Raw genomic sequence first — 25978 nt, 5'->3', positions numbered from 1 at the left:
CCCATCCAGTGAGACCTAATCCTAGACTACTTGTCTACTATTTATTTCCTTAAGGCCGAAACACAGATTCCTCTCCCCAAGTCACTGTGTGACAGTCCTCAACTGTCCAGGTTCCCACTGGCCTTGGGTGACGGGCTCCTCCTCGGAGTGCATGGACCTCAGTGGGATACGGGAAAGATACTCTGCGGAAACCAAGTTAGTATTAAAGAATAGTGCTTGGCTCAGACTAAAGATGACTTTTAAGTTTGCTTTACATTCTGGAAACCCAAGGGAGAAGTAGAAGATCTCAGCAACATATCAAAAGATTCAAAGAGATAAAAAATTTGGACTACAAGATCAAACCAGTCAATCCGAAAGGAAATCAACCCTGACTATTCACTGGAAGGACTTGATGCTGAGGCTGAAGTTATAATACTTTGGCCACCTGATGGGAAGAGCTGACTCACTGGCAAAGACCCTGATGCTGGGAAAGATCAAAGGCAAGAGGAGAAGGGGACGACAGAGGATGAGATGGTTGGATGGTGTCACCGACTCAATGGACATGAGTGAGCAAACTCTGGGAGATGGTGAAGGACAGGGAAGCCTGGTGTGCTGCAGTCCATGGGGTCGCAAAGAGCCGGACATGATTTAGCAACTGAACAACAACTTGAGGCTATACCAATCATTTCCAGGGTAGAAATTCAAAGGTGAAAGGTTACTTTGCTTTCACCCCCGTGATGTGGGAAGGATTGAGTCTGTGCTGGCCCAGCATGGGTGCAGCTTTACCAACTTAACGAGAGTTCACTCAAACCCTTCTAAAGCACCTCAGCCTATTTCACTGGAGAAATCAACAAAGAATGAAAAGACTCAGTAGAAAAGACGGTGGGTGTCTTCATGAAAGTAAGCAGCTTGTGAATCCTTTATTTTCCTGTGACTAAAAGTTCCAGCTTGTAATTCCCAATAGGGATGGCTTCAAGCTACTCATTAGTACAAATTAAACCTGTTGCACCACGCTCATAGGGAAGAGGCAGAACGTCCTGATTTGCCAACCTCGGGCCATGCCCCGCTCTGAAGGCCACTCTGAGATCAGTCCTGTAACGGAGACAGAGGCTGGGCTCGCTGTGGGGTGGGGACCGGGTGGGGACCGGGTTGGGGCCGGGTGGCGCTAGGCTGGGCAGGCAGGTGTCCCACAAGGGCATTCTCAGTTGCTCCCAAGAAGGCCCAGAACTGTCCAAAAGACAGTGAAAGTACAGTTACTGACAACTAAAGGGCCCCTTCTAAGCCCGGAGATGTCATTTGCTTCTCACCAGAGAAAAAGAAGATGAGGGGTGGGCAGGAAGGGGGCACACTGGAGAGGAGAGAGTATTTTTTTAGGAGCAAGGATATAAGGGCACATTTTGAGTCAGAAGGGAATGGTTTCATTTTCTGAGATTTTTAAAAAAATCACTGATACAGCTCTAGAATCTGGTAAACTATTAAACAGAGGTTTTGGGCACATTAATTACACAGTCATTATACTAACTTGGTTGCTGGGAGCTTTGAGGTGGATCAAATGGATGGGAATTGCTGTCAGGCTGAGTTTCATAGTCTCTGAACGAAAATGTTTCCATTGCATTGTCTGTCGTTGGCCTTGGGGATAAATATTTTCTCAACATTCAGAACATACCTCCTCCACCCTCTGCTACGACTCTAGCTGACGGGTTGCCCAGGGAGCCTGTCAGACCGTAACAAACAGAGCAGAGCCACCCACCGGATTGTTGTTGGTCTTCCCGGCAAGGATGACCCGGGCCTTGACCTTGTTCATGTTGAAGTTCTTCAAGTAGGCCTCATAAATCCTCTTGGCCAGAGACTTGAGATCTGCGGTTTCGGAATCTTCTAGGTCATGTTCACACGTAAGGATTTCTGCCTTCAATTTTGCTTTTTCAGATCTTGGCATTCGTCCAAAACGAATCGCTGGGGGTCGGAGGGGAGACACGGAATCATGGAAAACAGAGAAACGAAGGGCATAATGGGGAGTGATGACTAACAGCTGCAGGGAAAGTTCACACTATGGGTCAAACTGTGGGCGAACATTAGCAGGAAGTTAGAACACACTTCGCAACTCAGCTTTCTCCCTGTGGAGTGGTGAGCATACTACTCACACCCCATATATCCTAGACTTTTAAAACCAAAAGGTTAAAGTAAAAATTAGCACCATTACTCACTTCATCAACAGGACTGGCTCAAGGTCACTTCATGTTATTAAGTATATAATTGACCCTTTCAATTGAGATGAAAGTGAGCCTTAGAAGGAGTTAACTATTACCTTTTTCTTTCTCAGAAGGTAGACACGCAACTCTTATGGACATTATTTTAAACTTCCTTTCATGTAGTAATTGGCATGTTTTAAAATAAAAGTAGGGGGCCTTCCCTGGCGGCCCAGTGGTTAGGACTCCACACTTCCAATGCAGGGGGCGTGGGTTTGATCCCTGGTTGGGAAAGGATCCTACATAACACATGGCTTGGCCAAAAATAATAGTAATAATTAAAATAAGAGTATGACTGAATATAATTAAGCTTATAATATGGTGAAATGTTTGAAATGGCACACACTTCATATATATGATCTGAACATTATCACTGTGATTTCCAATTGGTTGCAAAATCTTATATCCAAGTTTCACCATTTGGAGTTTCTAACCATAATTCCAAGGGCTCTACTGGATTTCTGCGCTTTGAGACTTCCTTTTTAGGCTCTCGTGTTACAAAATGACCTAAATATTAAATGCTGCAGCACATTCATTCAAAGTACAGCACGTTCTGAGCCCACAAGGGAGGCAGATGGAGGCATGAAAAGTGAAAGTGAAAGTGAAGTCGCTCAGTCGTGTCCGACTCTTTGCGACCCCATGGACAGTAGCCCACCAGGCTCTTCCGTCCATGGGATTCTCCAGGCAAGAATACTGGAGTGGGTTGCCATTTCCTTCTCCAGGGGATCTTCCCGACCCAGGGATCGAACCCACGTCTCCCACACTGCAGACGCTTTAACCTCTGAGCCACCGGGGATGCCCAGATGGAGCCATGGGTGGGTAAAATTCGAGAGCCAACCTTACCTACCGTTATGGGACATCCCAACGGAAAGGCACTTGTGGAAGCGACAGTACTGGCACTTATTCCGGTTCTTTTTCTGGATCTTGCAGCTCCGGTCGCATCTGTCATACACCAGCTTCAGCCGAATCGTTCTCCTAAAGAAGCCCTGTGGATCAACACACGGTTGGTTAAAGAATAGGACCACTGATGAATCAATGTCCTCCTTTATTCACGCTTCTTCTTGTTCACTTATTGTCTCTTTTAAGATGAACTGAATGCAGAGAAACGGTTCATCTAAAAAGTCTGATGTCGGCACTTCCCTGGTGGCCCCGTGGTTAAGACTGCCCTCCCAGTGCAGGGGGCACAGGTCTGATCCCTGGCTGGGGAACTAGATCCCATGTGCAGCACAGCCCAGGCAAATAAATAAATAAAGTTTATTTTTAAAAAAAGTCTAATATAATTGAAGCAGGTTTACATCGAAAAGTAAGAAAATGAGGCAAAATTCAAAGTAATACTAATACATCCTCACCTGGGAAGACACACAATCTCCCAAAGAGTGACTCCACCCAGCTAAGATTTCTACAAATGTGACTTTCTCTTCTTAGAGAGCAGGTCCATTTGGGTGATGAAAATGTTCTAAGCATTTTTTGTGGGAGAACATAAACTCTCTAAAAGATAAAGATTATATAATAAAGGGAAGCTAGCTGGTTATAAATGGAGAAGGCAATGGCAACCCACTCCAGTACTCTTGCCTGGAAAATCCCACGGATGGAGGAGCCTGGTGGGCTGCAGTCCATGGGGTTGCTAGGAGTCCGACACGATTGAGCGACTTCACTTTCACTTTTCACTTTCACGCATTGGAGAAGGAAATGGCAGCCCACTCCAGTGTTCTTGCCTGGGGAATCCCAGGGACGGGGGAGCCTGGTGGGCTGCTGTCTATGGGCTTGCACAGAGTCGGACACGACTGAAGCGACTTAGCAGCAGCAGCTGGTTGTAAATAACTTTCTTGCTTTATAAAAGCATCTTAAACTTTACCCAGTGAGAAACAACTTAAAAAAAAAACCCCAAAGTAAACAAAGGTGACTCAATCATGGCCCAGCGGAAAGACAGCTTTGCGGGGAGCAAGGCACTCGCCGTGGAGCCCGCGGTTCGGGTGGATGGGCCCCTGGCACAAAGGACACACTGGGGCGTGCCGCAGCGGCCGGGGAGGACTCGGCCCGGGGTCTGGCCATTGGCCGGCACATGCTGTAGGCTCTGACGGGGCTGATGCTTGTGAGGACCACTGCCCCCCACAGCCTTCTGAGGACGATGGAGAGAGAAGGTGCACGGAAGCCCTCTGACCTTGCATCCCCGTGAAGGGAGCAGCCTTAACGTGGTTCATTCTCCTTCAAACAGCACACTTGCTACATCACGTATAAAGAGCAGTCCAGCAATATGCCACAGGCTTTCCAAAGAGAGAAATGAACGTGTTAATGGGGTCGGTTTCTGATCAACAGCTTTAACGTGCTTGTACTAAGTCACTTCCGTCGTGTCTGACTCTGTGCCACCCCATGGACTGTAGCCCGCCAGGCTCTTCTTGTCCATGGGATTTTCCAGGCAACAATACTGGAGTGGGTTGCCACTCCCTTCTCCAGGGGATCTTCCCCACCCAGGGATTTAGCCCGAGTCTCTGCGGCTCCTGCACTGCAGGCGGATTCTTTACCACTGAGCCACCAGGGACGCCCTTCAGCAGATCTTTCTTACTAACAACAAACATTTGTGTGTAAGATGAAGGGAAGTACACGTGGTCCCTGAAAGGTCACTTTTCTCCGCACCTAGGGTCCCCGTACCTTGCAGCCCTCACACGCGTGGACGCCGTAGTGGTAGCCAGAGGCTTTGTCCCCACAGATCCTACACTCGATGTTCAGGGCGATGCTGGACGACTCCTCGGCGCTGCCAGGGACCGCGGGGTAGGAGGCAGATGAGGGGCTCGAGGCTGGGGACAGGGTGTCTAGGAAAAGAAGGGGAGGGTTTATGAACTTCCACGCTCTCACCATCCAACATCCAGACCAGCTTTCTGAGGATCTGATCCCCGCCTAACCACCCCCCACCCTCAACTCTCCCCACCCCACCGCCCCGGGCTTTCACTGGGGAGGCGTCAGCTGGTGGGTAGGGCTCCGTTCCTGTGTCAGCCCTGGCCCAGCCCTCCCACAGCGACCAGGGCTGGGACATCTGGAAGCTCCCCTAGCCAGGGACCCCCCAGCTAAAAAAAAAAACTATACGCTTTAACCCATAAAAATCAAAACAAAATGGACCAAATCATGGCCGCATAGAAAAGGCCACTTCCTAAGCAGCCTATACACACGAATGCTCACAGCAGCTTTGTTCTTCGTTGCCAAAGACTGAAGTGTCCCACACAGAACTTGTTGCGCTTTTTTTTTTTTGCATCCTCCCTTCCAGCCCTTTTATACTTGTTAACTCAGTAAATTGCACCAGAAAGACAATAAAAATCCATGTGGGCAACCCAAAAGCACAACTCAAGAAAAAAAGAAGTTGGGCTTTCTTAAAATTAAAAACTCCTGCTCTGCAAAAGACTCTGTTAAGAAAATGAAAAGACAAGCCACAGACTGGGAGAAGCGATTTGCAAAACACATACGCAATAATAGAACTGCATCCAAACTGCATGAACGAGTCTTACAACTCGACAGTAATGAAACTAAAAAACTCAATTAAAAACAGGCGAAGGATCCAAATAGATATCTGGCTGAAGAAGACACACAGATAGCAAGCAAGAACATGAGAACATGCTCCCCATCAACGGTCACTGAGAGCCTGAATTAAAACGAGACGTCACTGTGCAGCTATCGGAACGGCTAAAACCCAAAAAACTGACACCATCAAATGATGGGGAGCAGGTGGAGGAAAAGAAGCTCTCATTCTAGGGAAGCAGAATGGTGCAGCCACTTCGAAAGACAGTTTGGCGGTTTCCTATGAAGCAAAACAGTCTTAAAGAGTTACACTGCTGGATGTCGACACGTGGTGCTGGAGGAGACTCTCGAGAGCCCCTTGAACAGCAAGGAGATCCAACCGTCCATCCTAAAGGAAATCAGCCCTGAATATTCATCAAAAGGACTGACGCTGAAGCGGAAGCTCCAACACTTTGGCCACCTGATGCGAAGAGCCGACTCATTGGAAAAGACCCTGATGCTGGGAAAGACTGAAGGCAGGAGAAAGGGACGACAGAGGATGAGATGGTTGGATGGCATCACCGACGTGATGGATATGCGTTTGAGTAAGCTCCGGGACTTGGCGATGGACAGGGAGGCCTGGCGTGCTGCCGTCCATGGGGTCGTGAAGAGTTGGACCAGACTTGGCGACTGAACGGCAATACCAGTATTGACAAAAGTGATTTGAAAATGTGTGTCCACACAAACACCTACATGTGAGTGTTTCAGCAGCTTTATTCTTTTCAAACGTGTTTCTGAAGCATCGTTGCGTTAGTGCTGTGTTTAGTTGCTGCCATACAGAACAGTGACTCAGCCACACACGCGTGTTCTGTTTCATACGGTTCGTCACAGGATACTGAACACGGCTCCCTGCGCTGTACAGTAGGGCCGCGTTGTTTCTCCACCCCGTATATGCCAGCTTGCCTCTGCTAATTCCAGCTCCCAACTCGACCCTCCCTCCCCCTCCCCCCCTCAGGAACCCCAAGTCTGCTCTCTGTCTCTGTGTGTCTCTGTTTTGTAAATGTGCTCATTTCTTGTTAAGTTTTAGATTCCACACACAGCTGATGTCATAAGCTGTTGGTTTCTCTCTTTACGACTTAGTGTGATAATCTCCAGTTGCACCCATGTTGCTCCAAATGGCTGAGAAAAATGGAAAGTCACTTCTTTTTTTTTTCACGGCTGAGTGATATTCCGTCGAGCCTACACATGCACCATGTCTTCTTTATCCACTCCTCTGTCGATGGACGTTTAGGAGGTTTCCGTGTCTTGGCTATTGTAGACAGTGCTTTAGTGCCAAGAGGCCCCTCAGAGGCCCCTCAATAGGTGAGGTCAGTTCCGAAAGGCTACATATGCGGCTCTTAATGTCTGACATTTGGGGAAAGGCAGAGCTATCGGTGGTGAAAAGATCAGCAGCTGGAGTGGGGTTAGGGAGGCAGGGCTGAATGGGTGAAGCACAGTGGCTTTTTCGAGGTGGTGAAACTATTCATAAGAAATTGTAATGGTGAATACACGACCTAATTTATTCGTCAAAATCCACAGAGTTTTACGTTCAGAGTGAACTTTAATGTGTGCAAATAAACGAAAATAATTGAGGAGGCCCAGGGGCTCCAGGATGGCACACAGAATGCAATTATACACCCTTTCTCGCTTGGAGAATCCTACGGACTGAGGAGCCTGGTGGGCTGCAGTCCTCGGGGCACAAAGAGTTGGACACGACTGAGTGACTTTACTTACTTACTTATATCACAAGTGTGGGAAGCATTTGTAGGAACGCTGATGAAGATGCTCGCCTGCATGACCTTGGAAACGCATGGAGTCTGTGAGTCCAGAGGAAAAGGGAACTGCCCCTGGTCACTGTCCTGAGCCGATAAGGTGGTTTCCCACAGGGCCCTGGGGGAGCAGTTCTGAGGTCGCCACTCTTGCTGGTCTATCACTCGGTCGTGTCCGAATCTTTGTGACCCCATGGACGGCAGCACGCCAGGCCCCCGTGTCCATCGCCAATTCCCAGAGCTTGCCCAAACTCATGTCCATCGAGTCGGTGATGCCACCCAACCATCTCATCCTCTGTCATCCCCTTCTTCTCCTGCCTTCAATCTTTCCCAGCATCAGGGTCTTTTCCAGTGAGTCAGTTCTTTGAATCGGGTGGCCAAAGTATTGAAGTTTCAGCTTCAGCATCAATCCTTCTAATGAATTGTCAGGACTGATTTCCTTTAGGATGGACTGGTTGGATCTCCCTGCAGTCCAAGGGACTCTCAAGAGTCTTCTCCAACACCACAGTTCAAAAGCATCCATTCTTCAGTGCTCAGTCTTTCTTTATCGTCCAGCTGTCACATCCGTACATGACTACTGGAAGAAAACCATAACTTTGACGTAGGCAAAGTAATGTCTCTACTTTTAAATATGCTATCTAGTTTTGTCATAGCTTTTCTTCTAAGGAGCAAGCATGTTTTAATTTCATGGCTGCAATCACCATCTGCAGTGATATTGGAGCCCAAGAAAATAAAGTCTGTCACTGTTTCCATTGTTTCCCATCTATTTCCCATGAAGTGATGGGACCAGATGCTATGCTCTTAGTTTTTTGAATGTTGAGTTTTAAGCCAGCTTTTTTACTCTCCTCTTTCACTTTCATCAAGAGGCTCTTTAGTTCCTCTTTGCTTTCTACCATAAGGGTGGTATCATCTGCGTATCTGAGATTATTGATATTTCTCCTGGCAGTCTTGATTCCAGCTTGTGCTTCATCCAGCCCGGCATTTCGCATGATATACTCCGCATATAAGTTAAGTAAGCAGGGTGACAATATACAGCCTTGACATACTCTTTTTCCTATCTGGAACCAGTCTGTTGTTCCATGTCCAGTTCTAACTGCTGCTTCCTGATCTGCATGCAGCTTTCTCAGGAGGAAGGTAAGGTGGTCTGGTATTCCCATCTCTTCCAGAATTTTCCAGAGTTTGTTATGATCCACACAGTCAGAGGCTTCAGCATAGTCAGTGAAGCAGAAGTAGAAGGCACTACACCGGAAATGAAAGACTAAATCTAAGTGTTCACTTGATGGTGGATGGATGGTGGATGGCTGGCGGATGGATGGATGGATGGTGGATGGATGGTGGATGGTGGATGGATGGATAGTGGACAGATGGATGGATGGTGGATGGATGGTGGATGATGGATGGATGGATGGTGGATGGCTGGCGGATGGATGGATGGATGGTGGATGGATGGTGGATGGTGGATGGATGGATAGTGGACGGACGGATGGATGGATGGTGGATGGATGGATGGATGTTGTATGGATGGTGGATACTGTTGGAGCGTGAGCTCACAGGTAAGAAGAGGCTAGAGTGGTCCATGAGGTGGTGGATTAGAGGTACAGACTTTTGTTTGAATTTATATTACCTTAACATAGAGACAGACAGCTGTATATAGAAATACAGACGTGTACATATGTGGGTATGTATGTACACATATATGTCTGCTCCATCAGCTGAGAGAGCCTAAAAGGAAAGATACTCCAGGGAATTTCCTGGTGGTCCAGTGGTTAGGGCCCCAGGCTTTTACTGCCAAGGGCTCAGGTTCAATCTTTGGTTGGGAAAACTAAGATCTGGCAAGCCGTGGGGTGTGGCCAAAAAAAAAAAAAGGAAGATAAAGAAAAGATACTCCAAGAGCAACCTCAAATACTTGGAGGGAACAGTATGGAGTATCTCAGAATCCTTAGGACCCTGGGTAAAACACTCGAAAGGGTTTTGCCTCAGAAGTGGGGCAAATTACCTCTAGCATCAGCACTGCTCTGGTCCCATCTAACAAAGCTTAACCACAGGGCCTGAAAGGATCAACATTTTGCACATTAAAACTTAACTGTCTCCCAGAACAGGACTTAAGAATATTTATGTAAATACAAAATATCCATCATCAACAAAATCCACAATGTATGGTATCTAAAAATAAACTGTAAAAAAAAAAAAAAAACATGCAAAGAAGCAGAAGAACATGACCCATTCCTGTTTACCCAAGAGAAGTGGAAGCACTGTTCACACAGAGATGTGTACGTGAACCTTCCCAGCAGCTGTAACAGCCAAGACCTGGAGACAACCGGATGTTTATCAACAACGTGGATAAACAAACCATGGTAAACCCAGACAGGAAATCTTAAAAGATGAACTGTTGATACACGCTGTCAATGCAGATGAATCTAAAGATAATCTGGCTGAGTGAAAGGAGTTAGACTAAAAACAGAACACGCTGTATGATTCCATTTATATAAAATTCTAGGAAATACAATCTGACTGATGAGAGAAAGCAGAGCGGCGGTTACTCTGGGAGAGGGAGGTGTGGTGGGAGAGGGATTACAAAGCGGCACAAGTGAACGTCGGGTGGCGGGGCTGCCATTTGATTGTGCTGATGGCTGCACAAGTCTCCGTGTGTGTGTGTCACTGTTTGGATATGTGACGTTTTTATGTCAATAAAGCTAGCTAAGAAAAATTGGGGGTAGGGCGGGAAATACACACTGGCAGAGCAAACAGTCTCACCCGTCCGGTCTCCTAGGTGTAAAGCTGACCGTGAACAGGTTTTATAGAGGGCCCTCCCGTATGTGCAATTTACATAACTTAGAAATATCACCAAGGGAGCCGTTAGAGACAGGATGAAAAGTCGGATTCACAAATAAGAAGTCATTCTCTCTCTCAGATGTAACGATAGCAATGAAAAACCCAACAAGGAGACAAAGACTTTACGGATTATGAGATGATTCTAAATGATCAAAAGGTTTAATTAACCATGATAAAGAGAACTGGAGGGAAGTAAGAATGGATGACCACACACCCACCTCCTTAGCGGCCAGTGGCCGAGAGTCAAGGACGTGTGTCTGGTCTCTTTCTGTAAGCGCCCCTCTCTTCCTTTCTGCCACGGTGCACACGCTGTCACAAACACCACCGCAGCACAGACCCCTGTGCGTGAGGTGAAGCAACGTCCACCCCAGCAGGCTCGCGGGTCGCGCATTCTCAACCACACGCTCCATGACACGGGTTATCTGTGAAAACGGCTGCCAGCCAACCTCCAGCCTCCCTCTCCCGCCATCACTGAAGGTCAGCGCACAGTCTCGGAAACCACCTTTCTGGGGTGGGGCCACGGGAGAGGACGGTGGGGGAGCGAGCCCTGGACACAAGGGGAGCCGTGGGGTGGAAGGAACAGAGGCCTCCACCAGAGGCTGCCGGGAGAGCCTTCTCGGTTCTCCCAAGGGAGCCAGGATAACCCACGGTCGGAGGGGAAAACCGCACACACACCTCCTGGCCGGTTCAATCCTGACTCCTCCAGTCCCAACCCCAAGAAGGACAGTGGAGTCAAGTCCACCTCCAAAGGAGCCTCCTTTAAATCAAGGGTGCAGTTTACACCACATTATCCCAGGGTGCCTTTTTTGCAGGGGTGGGGGCATGCTGCAAGGCTTGAAGAATCTTAGTTCTCCAACCAGGGACTGAACCCATGTCCCCTGCAGTGGAGGCGTTGGAATCCTAGCCACTGGACTGCCAGAGAAGTCTCCGGGGCGGCTCACCTGTTGCCCTGAGAGACGGATAGGGCCGTGACTTCCTCTTCCCAGTAAGGCTACCAGACTAGACCCCACATTTTACTGCTTTGTATCTGCCTTGCCTGATGCTTGATGGAGTCCTTTTTTTTTTTTTTTTACCATAACCATCTTAAAATTCCTTTTTTTAACAGTTTTAATTTTTTTTTACTGAAGCATAGTTCATATGCCACGTATTAATTTCTGCTGTTCAGCAAAGTGATTCAGTTGCACACATATACATATATACTTTCTTTTTCAAAATATTCCTTTCCATTACAGCTTATCATATGCAAAAGACCCTGATGCTGGGAAAGACTGAAGGCGAAAGGAGAAGAGGGTGGCAGAGAATGAGACAGTTAGATCATCAACTCAATGGACGTGGATTTGAGCAAACTCTGGAAGAGAGTGAAGGACAGAGGAGCCAGGTGTGGTGCAGCCCGTGGGGTCGCCAAGAGTCAGACACACCTGAGCGCCTGGACAACAATGACAAATTTAATATAGTTCACGCTGTGCAGCAGGGCTTTGCTGCTCATCCATCCCACACATGGGAGTTTACAAAAGAGTCAGGAGATGGTTCACGTCCATTTCCAGACAAGACAGTGATTTTTATTACAGTAGGAGTCTCTGCTTTAAAGAAACATAAACTCACACCATTAAAAAAAAAAAAAAAGCAGCTGCCAGCTGAATTTCAAGCATTATGTGACTCATGTCCAGCTTTTATAAAGAGGACACACTGAGATGCCACAAAAGTCCGGGGGCACAGAATGTCACGCTCCCACGGCTGAAGATTTCAAGGCAGAAAGACGTGACTTCTCCTCCAGGTGAAGTGAACACTGTTCTCTGCAGAAAAAACATTTCTGAGTAAAGCTTTCCAGGAAGGGGTATGCTTACCTGTAATAACGGAGCCATCTGATCCTGGACCACTTCCTAAGTACTGGTATTCTGTAAAACTGAAGCTCCCGGAACTGTCCTCCCCAATAGACTGAGAAATCTCTTGAATGGTTCCCATCTCTTGTAGGAAGTCTGCCGAGAGCGGGCTTTCCAGGTCATCAGCCTCCAGTGGGGAGAGGGGACCGATGGGGCTCTCTGTGTCCACCATCTCCATCGGGAGGAGCTGGTCCCACTGCCCAGCTCCGATCTCCTGGGAGGAGAGAGAGGCCGTCGGTGAAAACACTGGGAGACTGGAGGGCCACTGGCTCCCCTTGAGCGGAAGCATCACTGGCCAGTGGAGACACACCTGAACTCATAATCGAAAGAGTGACATTGTCGGCCATTCTTCCGCTTGACTCTTGATAAGCTCAGTAAGAAAAGGAACATATTTTTTATTATTATTACTTTTTTATTTTGGTCAAGCGGCTTGCAGAATCTCAGTTCCCTGACCAGGGACTGAACCCAGGTCCTTGGCAGTGACAGAACCAAATCCTAACCACTGGACCCCCAGGGAACTCCCCTCAAAATGAAAAATCTCTAAACAAGAGCTCATCTCAGGAACCAGAGCTGACGCGGCCGGGAATCCCTCTGTGTTGCTGTGCCCTCTGTGTATCGGAGGAAGACGGAAATAGCAGCGACACACGCTTAGTCCCTGCTGCCCCAGGGCAGCCCCTCCGGTGGGGACATGTCTGGACTATCTGATGGGCACACAAGGATGTGGGAGGGGGATGGGGAAGGCACGGCTCCACACGGCTGGCCAGGGAGGGCCTCGCTTAAAAGGGTGCAGACCCCGGCAGGAACACAGCAGAGCTGTGCAGACATCTTGGAGAGAATGTTCCAGTGAAAGGAGCGGCAAGTGTGCAGCCCCCAGGATGGATGCCTGCGGGAGTACTTGCAGGCACAAGCGAGTCAGTGTGGCTCGGCGGGGGTCCCGGGGGAGTGGGAGGGGCAGGCAGCTGGCGGGCACACTGGGCACGACATGTTCTCTGTGCACGTGGGGCGCGCCATGCAGGTAGGTGTTCCTAAAGTGACTACTCTGTAACGAACACATCCGGTGTTACAAAAATCTAAACGGGTCAGTCCCCGATAGTGCTAGGCTGTTTCAACTCACACACGGGAGAACGCTCTCTAGGTGGGCACTTTCAGACTGCAGCGTGCCCCCCCAGATTCCTGTGCGGGAGTCCTGATGCTGGTGCGTGCTTGCTCAGTCGTGTCTGACTTTTTGCGACCCCATGGACTGTAGCCCACCAGGCTCCTCTGTCCATGGGACTCTCCAGGCAAGAATACTGGAGTGGGTAGCCATGCCCTCCTCCAGGGACCTTCCCAGCCCAGGGATGGAACCCATGTCTCCTGTGTCTCCTGGACTGGTAGGTGGATTCTCTACCACTGAGCCACCTGGGAAGCCCTCGGGCCCTAGCATGGGGCTGCATTTGGACATAGTAAAGGGGTGATTACATTAAGATGAGTCTTCAGAGGGGGCCTGATCCAATCTGGCTGCTGGAAATCTGCACACACAGAGACACGGCGGGGGGGGGGGGGGGGGGGCTGCACACTCAGTGGGGGGCAGCCTGTGAGCACACAGCGGACGGCGGCCCTGTGGCCTGAGCAGAGGGGCCTTGAGAGGAACCAAAGCCGCCCACACTTCCATCTGGGCCTGTGGGCCTCCCAGACGGTGAGAAGCAAACACCGTCGGGGGCCGCAGCCCGTGGCCCACCCTGAGGGCAGCTGGGGCACAGGCCCAAGGTCAAAGCACAGGCCCTCCCCGCGCTGGCTGGGTTCACGCTGCTGCCCAGACCTCTGAAACCACTTCCTGCGACCTTCAGACCAGGGCCCGGCCTCCTGCACAGCGTGGGCCCTGGTGACACACCTTCCCCCCCCACCCTGGTTACCGGCCCCCATACCCCCGAGACCAGTGGCACCAGGTCATCGCCCCAACTAGAACCCCAGCGTCGGCCCTGGGCCCCCGCCTGAACCACCCTCCCCCGCCCCCCGCCTTCCCGAGGCCCCGTCCAAGTTCACCCCCCAGCCCAGCCTGGTCTCTCCTCGCCAACAAGGCCGAGGCGACATTCAGCTTCTGAAATGGTCTCAGGGAGGCCCACACGCACGTTGAGGACAGGACCCGAGGGGTGCGTGCCACCAGTCCTGGCTGGGGCTCAGCGGGCGGGGGACTGTGGTCCCTCCATGACCTCGGAAGGCTGGGCTCTTGGGACCAAGGAAGGAAAGAAAGAAAGAAAGAAAGAAAGAAAGAAAGGGAAGTCGCTCAGTCGTGTCCAACTCCTTGCGACCCCATGGACTGTAGCCTACCAGGGTCCTCTGTCCATGGGATTTCCCAGGCAAGAGTACTGGAGTGGGTTGCCATTTCCTTCTCCAGGGGATCTCCCCAATCCAGGGATCAAACCTGGGTCTCCCATGTTGCGGGCAGACACTTTACCCTCTGAGCCACCACGACCTCAGAAGGCTGGGCTCTTGGGACCAAGGGAGAGGATGCTGCCCAAAGCAGAGCTGTGGGAGGTGCTCCGGCCAGAGCATGTCCCACCTCAGCCCGGCTGCGAGTCAACCGCAGCGTCAAGCGCAGAGACGAAGGCACGGTCTGCTTCCTTTAGAAATGAAGAATGGGGCCAGTCCACATGCTTTTGTAAGGGTCACATCTCATGCCAGGATTCTGACAATAAATGACCACAGTCAGCGATAATGCCACAGCGAAAAAGAAAAGGGAGCATTAAACTTCCGTAAGACTGAGAAGATGTTATCATCTTTTAGGGTACATCAGACTGTGGTCTGTGCTTTTTTTATTATGTTTTATTCTGCATCATAACTGTATTTCTTCAAATGGCAAGTGAGATAAAGGGATTCCTTAAGATATTTTCCGGGAGGTCCCTGGTGGTCCAGTGATTACGACTTCACCCTCCAATACAGGGGGTGCAGGTTCCATCCCTGGTTGGGGAGCTAAAATCCCACAAGTCTTGTGGCCAAAAAACCCAAACATAAAACAGAAGCAATATTACAAGTTCAATAAAGACTTAAAAAATGGTCCCCATCTAAAATAGATTTTTTTTTTTAAAAAAAGGTGTTTTCCACCATGACCAAAAGGTTCCAAAGTGCAGTCATTAACTTACTACCTCTACGATAAAGCTCAACTTCAAAACTATACGAAAGCCAGGAAGAGACCATGTTATCAACGGGGCCGTGACCACGTCTCCTATGCTGTCATATTCTAAGCGCTGCAAGGAAAACACACGTGGAGGCAGCCTTGTATTCCCGCAGACATCCTATCTTTCAACCAGGAGCGCCCAGATCCGGAGGAACTCAACTCTGACTACAAACGATGTCAGTCTCCCTGGCATTCCAACAGGGCATTGCAGTGCTCTGCCATCTTACCATTTTACCTGTCAGTTGCTTTCCAAGGGTACCTGAGATTTATGGAGAGAAACGTCAGTGTTTCTGTTAACAAAGAGCTAAAGGATGTGAGAGTTGGACTATATAAGGAAAGCTGAGCGCCGAAGAATGGATGCTTTTGAACTGTGGTGTTGGAGAAGACTCTTGAGAGTCTCTTGGACTACAAGGAGATCCAACCAGTCCATCCTAAAGGAGATCAGTCCTGAGTGTTCACTGGAAAGACTGATGCTGAAGCTGAAACTTCAATACTTTGGCCACCTGGTATGAAGCACTGACTCATTGGAAAAGACCCTGATGCTGGGAAAGATTGAAGGTGGGAGGAGAAGGGGACGACAGAAGATGAGATGGTTGGATGGCATCACCGACTCAATGGACATGATTTTGAGCGAGCTCCGGGAGTTGGTGATGGACAGGGAGGCCTGGCGTGCTGCAGTCCATGGAGTCACAAAGAGTCACACATGACTGAGCGACTGAACTGAACTGAAACGAGATCCTTGGGGAGTGAGGCAACACCATGACCTCTGGCCAGAGGACTGGCTGCCACACATCACTGGATGCACTGGCCCTGCCTGCTTCCAGCCTAAGCAGATAAGGGACACTGCCCTTTGGACGTTTCCGCAGGTAAAGTCGAGGCCGCATGGCACACGCCCTACCCCACGGGCCCGCGGTTCCTGGCAGCCTCTGCACACACTGTCTCCACACTAGTCACCTCTGCTCCAGGATCAGGAAAATCACGGCAATTCCCTGCCTCTGGAGCCCACAGAATGCAGCCACCGCCTGGTCCGCCAAGACGGGCAGCTAGGTGCCAGTTACCGTGCCCTGGCCCAGGGTCCTAGGTCCTCCGGGGCTTTGGGAGAGAGAAAAAGACACCACCAATGATGTCTCAGCAGCTTCCAGGGTAGCCGAAAGGCAAGACATCAGGAAATGGTGCAAATGGAAGTCAAACAGGCCTCAGTTTCCAGGCAGGGAGAAGCGAAGGATGGAGTGGCGGGTGCTGAGGACGGGTGATAAAGCCGAGCTCCAACAGAGACATGGGGGATGCATACGCCGTCTCCCTTCCTGGACAATCCATTCTGAGACTCGCTGGCTTCTAAAGGCATTTTTTTCCTCCCCTTTCTCATCCAACGTAAGTGTTAGAACTGTATCCCATATATGGGAAACTCAAATGTAAACTGCTAAAATTCTACTTTTAGTAGAACACTGATCCGTCAAAATATTGATGATCCGGTGGTTATGACTCAGCCTTGCAGGGGGTGTGGGTTTGATCCCTGGTCAGGGAACAATTATATAACCCCACATGCTGAGCAGTGCAGTGAAAAAAGATTCAAAACAAAACCAAATGAAAAAAAGAGAAATTAACAGAGTGAATCATAACCGTGAAACTGAGCCTGAGAGGTGAGACGAGCACACAGGAGTCCAGGCACCGCTGCTGTTTGCTGCTGTTCAGCCGCTAAGTCGCGTCCAGCTCTTTGGGTCACGGTGAACACAGTGAACAACAGAGTCCAAGTGGGCAGGAAAAGGCAGGCTTCACACGGGGAGGTGGGCGGTGGGGGTGGTGCACCTTTATCCTGAGGACGGGGACCGTGCCCGCGGCCTGGGCAGCCGACTGGCACACATCTCCGACCGCTCAGGAAAGGTGTGGACAGAGCGCCGGTCTGACTCTACCAGAGAAGCAGCAAAGAGAGAATCTGGAGAATGTTCAGGACATTCAGTCACATACCAGTGCTTTGCAGAGCGTCAGGAAGCCTCATTATCTGATTGGAATGACAAAGCGGGGACTCACTCGGCTGTTGTCTCCCGAGGGTGTTGCTGTGTCTCAACCATCTTTGTCCCCTTAGGTTACTTTTTTAAGGTTTTTTTTTTTTAGTATTTATTTATTTAATTAATTTATTTGGCTTTCCAAGGCCTTAGTGGTGGCATGTGGGATCCAGTTCCCTGACTAGGAATCGAGCCCAGGCCCCATGCATGGGGAGCCTGGAGTCTTAGGCACTGCACCACCAGGGGAGCACCCCGCTACACACACATTATTAGCAGAGCTCCTTGGACCTAGAAGGCCTTTTGTAAACGTTCTCTGAAATAAAGTACTAAATAAAAGTTCACCATCTAAACATATTTCTATGCTGTGACATCTGACACTCAAGAAAAAGAGCAAGTGGAATTAGGCTGGAGTTCTCTCACTCAGAACTCATGTTCGCCTCAGGAGGGTCCAGCGAAATAGCTGAGCAAACGTCAGTCTTCTCTTTACCTCGCTCTGTTCAGTTCTTACCGTACCGTAAGGCCCTGGGGGAGGGTCCCTTCTCAGGCCTGGTGATGCCGCCTCCGAGCAATCTGCTGACAGCTGTCTTCACTCAGGTAAGTCTGACTAGACTTCATTGAGTGATTGAAGGTAAAAGAGGGGATTTTTGTCAAAAGAGTCCCATTTGCGGGGCAGACAAGCAGCTTTCAGACAAGGAATTTTTCCACTTTTCATCAACTCTAATTTACTACCTTGTCAGCTTCTTTATATTTTCCCGTACACTTCATGGAGATTACACAACTATTGTGACTTCTGGCTTAACTTGTTGGTTTAGGGCTGGAAACAACATTTCAAAATAAACAAAATAATGCTAAAAAGCCCTCTGCACCTTCACCTTGCACCTGAAGTTCACTGCAATAGATTAATCATTAGTGCCTGTATAATGATTGACAAGGTAAGTATAGAAAAGGCCTAGGAAACACATTTAAAACAGAAAAGTACCAGAGTATAATAGAAAGAAAACAAAGGACTGTGCATTTTAATGAATTAAATCAAACATACTAGGAGAGTCTGCACAATAGGTTTGACTAGAGCTTTCTAGATCTTTTCCAACAGTGCTTAAGGTGTGAAATTTTGTAATCAAGAGTCTGGCAGGCAGAAATGGGAGACAAAAGGATAGTTGTGAGCCTCTACACCTCTGTCTTTAAAGGTGCAAAGAGAATGTTCCCGATCATTTCCAAGACATCTCCCCCCAGATTTATACAAAGGTCACAGTCTATCATGTTGGTGTTCCAGCACTTCAAACCCACTCCTTCCCATATTCCTGAAAATGGAGTTATCGTTCTTAAATATAATCTTACTTTTGTGGATGGTGATACCAAAATAATCACAGGCAAGTGGCAACTTTGGACACGCGTTGGTGTCAGCTGCAATGGAATGTGAGTGAGCTGAGAACCAAAGTCAATGGATGCAGCCGCTATGGAAAACAGTATGGAGTCCCTCAAAACACCAAAAATAGAATTGCCATGTGATCCAGCAATCCCACTCCTGGAGGGATAGCCAGACAAAACTACAACGCAAAAGGATACATGCATCCCTGTGTTCTCAGCAGCACTATTTACAACAGCAGAGACGTGGAGACATCCTACCCGTCCATGGACAGACAAATGGATAAAGGAGTGGCAAAGACAGACAGAGGAATACTGCTCAGCCACGAAAAAGAGTAAGACAAAGCCGGCGGCAGCAGCACGGACGGACGTAGAGATCACCATGCTAAGTGAAGCAGGTCTCAGAGAGAGAGACAAACGCCACACGACGTTGCTTGTATGCGGAGTCTAGGACACGACACAGCGGAGCCTACTTGGGAGACAGAAGCAGACTCACACAGAGAGAGACAGATTTCTGGTTGCCAAGGGGGACGGGGGTTGGAGATGGATGGTCTGGGAGTTGGAGGTTAGCAGATGAAAACTATTACACGTAGAAGGGATGGACAACAAGGCCTTGCTGCGTAGTACAGGGAACTATACGCAATTCCCCGTGACAAGCCGTGATGGAAAAGAACGGGACAGAGTGTGCATCGAAGGCACAGCGACGTCGCTCAGGCGTGTCCGACTCTGTGCGACCCCGTGGACTGCAGACCGCCAGGCTCCTCTGTCCATGGGATTTTCCGGGCAAGAATACTGGAGTGGATTGCCATTTCCTTCTCCAGGGGATCTTCCCGACCCAGGGACTGAACCCGGGTCTCCCGCATTGTAGGCAGACGCTTTATCGTCTGAGCCACCAGGGAAGTCCTGAAAAAGTATGTGTGTGTATATATATATATACATATAGCTTGTATATATATACAAGGCTACTATGTAGCGCAGTCAGTAAAGAATCTGCCTGCAATGCAGGAGAGCCGAGTTTGCTTCCTAGGTTGGGAAGATCCCCTGGAGAAGGGAATGGCAACACACTCCAGTATGCTTGCCTGGGAAATCCCATGGAGAGAGGAGCCTGGCGGGCTACGGTCCATGGGGTCAGGGTCGGACCCGACTGAGCAACTAAACCATCATCGTATGTGTGTACATACACATATAACTGAAGCACTTTGCAGCAGAAATGAACACAGCACTGTAAATCAACTCAACTTCAATTAAGAAATAAATGTAAGAAGTTGTGAACAAAAGTCCACGGCAATGTAACTCATATTTATGACACAAACGCTTTGACCCAATGAAGCAGCGGGGAGGACGCTGAGCTTCTGCCGCTCAGACGACAGACAAGCAGTGGAGGATGAAGGGCCTTGAAGGTCACAAAACCGAACGGTGACACCCCAGGCAGGGAGGGCCTGGTGGGTGTGGGAGGAACGTCCCACGGACGCCAGGACGTGAGTCAAGCTGGGGCTCACTGCTGGGATGGGAGCCGTGTTTCGTGAGCTTGGTGGACCATGTGCGTTCCCCTGAGCTGGTGACCATACTTCTCCTGGAGACATCTTGGGGGCACCCACAGCTCCAGGGCAGGGGTGTGGCAGCCGAGACGGGGCAGGGAGGGGTGCAGGGGGCACACCTGGACGCAGGCCCTCCGGAACAGCCACTGCAGCGCTTCCTCTATGGGCCCACACTGGGGCAGGGGAGGCAGCCCTGGCCCACTGGCAGAGGGGCCAGAGGCTCAGAGCGGGGCGCGCCTTGTGCAGCCGAGACGTGAAGAGAGAAGCGATCGAGTGACGGCAGAGGCAGTGTGACGAGGGCCATCTGGGGACACCCTGAGGGTCAGGGAGCCTCCACCAAGGACGGGATGTCCACGCGGAATCTTAGAAGGTGGCCATAAAGAAGTGCAGCAGAAGAAAGGGGCGAGGAGGTGTTTCTAAGAGAAGGGCACAGCCTGTGTGCAGAGATGACTTGAAATATCACTGAGTAGCTGAGAAGGTCAGGATCACCCACATTGAGGGGCTGGACCCGTGACCCGTGGCCACACAGCAAGCAACCCCACAGCCCAGCGGCTTGAATGCCATCCACTGTGTTAGCTCACAGTCCTGTGGGTCGGCAACTCGGGCTGGGCTGGTGGGGCCTTCCTTGGTCAGCGGGTCACCGTGGCTGGGGGGTCAGTGGGGACGGATGCTGGGTGCAGGCTGGGCCCTTCTCACCACGTGGCCTCTATCCTAGGAGGCCAGCCCGGGGCTCCTGCAAGTGCCTTCGTCTTCCAAGAGGGAGTGTGGGAGCTTGGCGACCTCACTCGTAAATACTGCATCACTTCGGCCAATTTCTGCAGGTCAAAGTGAGTCAGAGGTGAGCTGAGATCCAAGTGGTGGGGAAATGAGCCCGGCCTCCGAGAGGGAGCCCCAGAACCTGGGACCCTTTTTGGTGCGGCGTGGGTTGGGGGTGGGGGCCTGCACAGGGGGAGAGGCTGCAGTGCAGTCCAGGTACGTCACCGCCCACGGCTCAGGACTCCGCCTGTGGCCTCCACCCTGCAAGCAGGAAGCAGCCACGGGGGGAGACGGCAGGACGGTGACAGGGAGGAGCTGCACTGGGCTTGTTCTGGCAGCAGGTGGAATCCAGAGTTAGAGGAAAGCAGGCAAGGTGAGAGGCAGCAGGACTCCTCCAGAGTATGTGGTGACTGCTCCCGGTAAGAGGACACGCCCTGGGGGCTGATCTGGGGAGGTGGGAGGGCAGGGGACGAAGACCTAACATGGCCAGCAGGCAGGGGTGGGGCAGGGAACTCGGACGGAACCTGGGCTACACCTCTCCAGCTCAGGTAACTGGGAGACAAGGTGCCGCCATGAAACTGGGAGCATGAAAAGAGCCAGTTCCCAGAGCGGAGAGTCGTGGAGAGGGAGGGTGGCGAATTCAGGGGCGGGCTGTGGTGGCGGTGTCTGCGGGACGCGCAGGCTCAGCCTCTGTCAATGCCTCCTCTTCTGGAAAGTTCTGAGGATGTTACCAGTGTTCGCCTCCTACAGCTCTTAGCAGCAGGAGCATCAGCCGGGCAGATGAAGCCCCATCCTGCTCTGGGTGACCTTGGATACCTGAAACGCAGTCTCAACAGCTGTGATGGGGTTACTAGCATCCACACGCTGGTTGGCCCGAGCATGTGTGGATCGACTGTCCCTCCTCCTTCCTCAGGGGCCCCGCCCTACCCCCACTTTTATCCCTTAATCACGCCCTTCCTCCTGCCTGGCTGGACCTTAAAGAAGGCTGAGTGCCGAAGAATTGATGCTTTTGAACTGTGGAGCTGGAGAAGGCTCTTGAGAGTCCCTTGGACGGCAAGGAGATCAAACCAGTCCATCCTAAAGGAAGTCAGTCCTGAATATTCATTGGAGGGACTGATGCTAAAGCTGAAACTCCAGTACTTTGGCCTCCTGATGTGAAGCGCTGACTCATTGGAAAAGACCCTGATGCTGGGAAAGACTGAAGGCAGGAGGAGAAGGGGACGACAGAGGATGAGATGTTAGGTGGCATCACCGACTTGATGGACATGACTTTGAGCAAACTCTGGGAGCTGGTGAAGGACAGGGGAGCCTGGTGTGCTGCAGTCCATGGGTTTTCAAAGAGACAGACACGACTGAACGACTGAACCACAACAAAGGCAAGAGCAAGCTGATGGAGACATACAGCTCACAATACCCCTTGGCTGGGCTGAGCTGAGCACCAGCAGGAAGGGGAAAAAAGGCAACATCTGCATTAGATTCTACAAGTACCAAGAAGAATGTCAGAGACCTATGAGGCCTTCACGTTGCTGAAACAAAATGAGACAGTAGGAAGCAGATTACTCAAAGCCGACTGATGGTGTCAGCCCATGAATGTATTTCCACTGCCTGCCCTGCGGTGCTGAGAGCCTAGATAAAGGTTTTATGGGAAACAGAAAAGTCCCTTTATCTTTAACTTCTCCAAGCCAACTCAATGAAATCTAAGTTCATTCTAAACCAAGAGAAATCAAGTAGAAAGACAATTACTTTTGGTAGTTGTATATCTTGGAGGCTAATTTTGGCTTTATGATTTCAGAAACTTGATAACAGATGTGTCCATGTTTTCTTTTTTAAAAAACCATTAAAAAAATCAAAGTATAGTTAATTCCCAGTGTTCTGTTAGTTTCAGGTGTGCAGCAAGGCGGTTCAGTTATACACATATATACATATATAGGGCTTCCCTGGTGGCGCAGAGGGTAAAGCGTCTGCCTGCGATGCGGGAGACCTGGGTTCGATCCCTGGGTTGGGAAGATCCCCTGGAGAAGGAAATGGCAACCCACTCCAGTATTCCTGCCTGCAGAGTCCCATGGATGGAGGAGCCTGGTGGGCTACAGTCCACGGGGTCACAAAGAGTCGGACACGACTGAGCAGCTTCACTTTCACACACATATGTATGTCCTTTCCCAGATTCTTTTCTGCCACAGGTTGTTACGAGATACCGCATGTAGCTGCCCACGCTGGACAGCAGGTCACGGCTGTCTATCTTTCATACATAGTAGCGTGCGTCTGTCGTGCGTGCATGCTCAGTCGCTTCAAGTGTGTCCGACTCTTTCTGACCCCATGAACTCTAGCCCGCCAGGCTCCTCTGTCCACGGAATTCTCCAGGCAAGAATACTGGAGCGGGTGGCCATCTTCTCCTCCAGGGGATCTTCCCGACCCAGGCGTCAAACCCACCTCTGTCGGTGTCTCCTGCATTGCAGGCGAATTCTTTACCTACTAAGCCACCTGGGAAGCCCGCATATCTGTTAATCCCTGCTAATTTATCCCTTCCCAGGACCACCCCCTCGGGAAACCATAAATTTGTTCTCTAGGTCTGTGAGTCTGTTTCTGATTCATTAGTAAATTCACTGATATCACTTTTTAAGATTCCACAGGTGATACCATACAATCCAAGTCCTTGTCTGACTCGCTTGCCTTAATGTGATCCTCTCTAGGTCCAATCTGTTGCTGCAAATGGCAGAGATGTGGCTGTGTCCAAACCGCTCTCCTTTAACTCCCGCTTCGGTTCTGGATGAGGTCAGAGGCATCGCATTCAACACTGGGCCGCAGCAGGCAAGGTCTGAGCATCCTCCCATTTTTCCGGTCTGACACGGAACCGGAGAGGGTCAGACACGGGGACTCAGAGTAAAGCAGGCCTCCCTCTAGTGACAACGTTCGGAGAGATGCGAGATACCAGAAGTTTCTGGGGAGACAAGCTCCCTCCAGTAATGCTCTGAATGCCCAGAGCCAGCTTGGCCTGCAGAACCATCTGGGAATTCAGCATCAGCCCTTCCATAAACGCACTCAGAGGAGCACCTTCATGGACAAGGTCCCACTTTCTGGGAGGTGAGAACCACTTTTTGGACATTTTCAAAAACTGCGCTAAGCTACAGGACGAGCCGGTGCGTCCAGCGTTCAGAGAGGCCTGCCCACCGTCTCTCTCGCCCGACTGAACGGTGATGCGTGCTCACTCTCAGGGTCTTTCGCTCTGCAGCGAATGAGACGACAGTAAGGAAAAAGCCAAAATCTGGGATAGTAATACAGTGTTGTCACTGGGTTCATCCTCCTCCATGAGGATAAAGAGATTGGGGAAAAAGTCCTCTTCGTCTCTCCCCAGTTCTATTTGGACAACTGACACACAATATTACAATTTTATTTCTACAGTCGCCAAGGGATGGTTTCTCTTCAGCTTCACGGGTCTGTGAGCGGCTGCGATAGGCATACGGGGGAGACCACTGACTAGGGCAGCACTCCCACTCCTGAGCTCCAAGTAATCGCGGGGTATGGTGGAAGGCAAAACATGCAGACCAGCAAGCTCCCAGGAAAGCAGACACAAGCTGCACTGAGCACTGAAGACGGAGAGCTTCAGGGGGAAACCCAATTACCACACTCAACAATTAAACGGGAGCTTAGCTTTGCAGAAGTTCAAATTGTTTTTATTTCTTCATTGTTTTTATTTTTTGTGATTTCTTTTTTTATGGTGCCATTCAGCCTGTGGAATCTTAGCTCCCTGACCAGGGACCAAACCTGTTCCCCAGCAGTGGAAGTGTGGAGTCTTAACCATAAACCACCAGGGAAGTCCCAAAACCACTTTTTAAAAAATTTATTTGTTTTTAATTGGGGGATAATTGCTTTACAGTATTGTGCTGGTATCTGCCATCCATCAACATGAGTCAGCCACAGGTACGCATACGTCCCCTCCCTCTTGAGTTTCCCACCCTCTATGTTGTCACAGAGCAGGTTTGAGCTGCCTGCATCATAGAGCGATTTCCGTCTGGTAATGTACACGTCCCCATGCCGCCCCCTCAGTCCGTCACGCCCGCTCCTTCCCCACTGGGTCCACAAGTCTGTTCTTCATGTCTGCATTCCCACTGCCGCCCTGTAAACAGGTGCATCAGCACCATCTTCCTAGATTCCATACACATGCCTTCATATACGATATCTGCAGGAGTTCTTTTTCTTAAATTCAGACTTTAATCTTAGCCCAGAGATCAGGAAATGTGAGTTCTGGAGTCACCAGAACTGCCACAGCTGCGCAGGGGTTGTGTAACTCTGGAGCTGACTTACAAAGTCCCTAAGGGTAGGGGGATAAAGGCCGTCATCTCCCAGAAAGCAAAGAGAAAAGGCAGATAGAAATGGGAGAAGACAGAGGAGAAAGTCAGAGGAGCAGTCCAGGGGTGAGACTTATCCAAGCAGAGATGTCCCAGATGGAGGGAGGCGGGGAGTCGGGGCAAAGGAAACGATCCGTGAGAACTGCCCTCAGAACTGAAGGCTGTGCGTTCCCAGGTCCCCAGGACAGGGGGTGAATGCAGGCCCCCATCAAGGCAGAGCACGGGGAAATTCTGGAACACACTGGGACAAGAGAGGCCACCAGACCCTGCATAGGAATGAACTCCACCCCCACAGCACATCTGTACGTCCAGCAAAGTTAGCCGAGATACCCAACTAACACAATGGGCTATATACTTGTTGTTTTAGTCTCGAAGTTGCGTCCGACTCTTTGTGACCCCATGGATTATAGCCCACTAAGCTCCTGTCCATAGGATTTCTCAGGGAAAAATCCTGGAGTGGGTTACCATTTCCTTCTCCAGGGGATCTTCCCGACCCAGGGATTGAACCCGGGTCTCTTGCATCTCCTGCCCTGGCAGGCAGACTGTTTACCACTGAGCCACCAGGGAAGCCCGGGCTCTCTGGCA

At 50.2% G+C, this 25978-nt stretch overlaps 1 protein-coding gene across 4 annotated transcripts in view; it reads right to left on the bottom strand.

Moving 5' to 3' along the window:
* PPARA (peroxisome proliferator activated receptor alpha) overlaps positions 1 to 25978 on the bottom strand; it is a 70991-nt gene that overhangs the window by 16326 nt on the left and 28687 nt on the right. For all 4 annotated transcript variants that reach the window (XM_069586170.1, XM_069586167.1, XM_069586171.1 and 1 more), the window contains 4 exons: positions 12196 to 12445; positions 4875 to 5035; positions 3073 to 3211; positions 1730 to 1932 (listed from right to left, as the gene is read on the bottom strand). In XM_069586170.1, the coding sequence (XP_069442271.1) occupies positions 1730 to 1932; positions 3073 to 3211; positions 4875 to 5035; positions 12196 to 12409 (717 nt within the window). In that variant the 5' untranslated portion in view covers positions 12410 to 12445. The remainder of the gene's footprint in view (positions 1 to 1729; positions 1933 to 3072; positions 3212 to 4874; positions 5036 to 12195; positions 12446 to 25978) is intronic.

This window comes from Ovis canadensis, chromosome 3, assembly GCF_042477335.2.
Source record: "Ovis canadensis isolate MfBH-ARS-UI-01 breed Bighorn chromosome 3, ARS-UI_OviCan_v2, whole genome shotgun sequence".
Lineage (NCBI taxonomy): Eukaryota > Metazoa > Chordata > Mammalia > Artiodactyla > Bovidae > Ovis > Ovis canadensis.
This window is presented reverse-complemented; position numbering and strand designations above follow the sequence as displayed.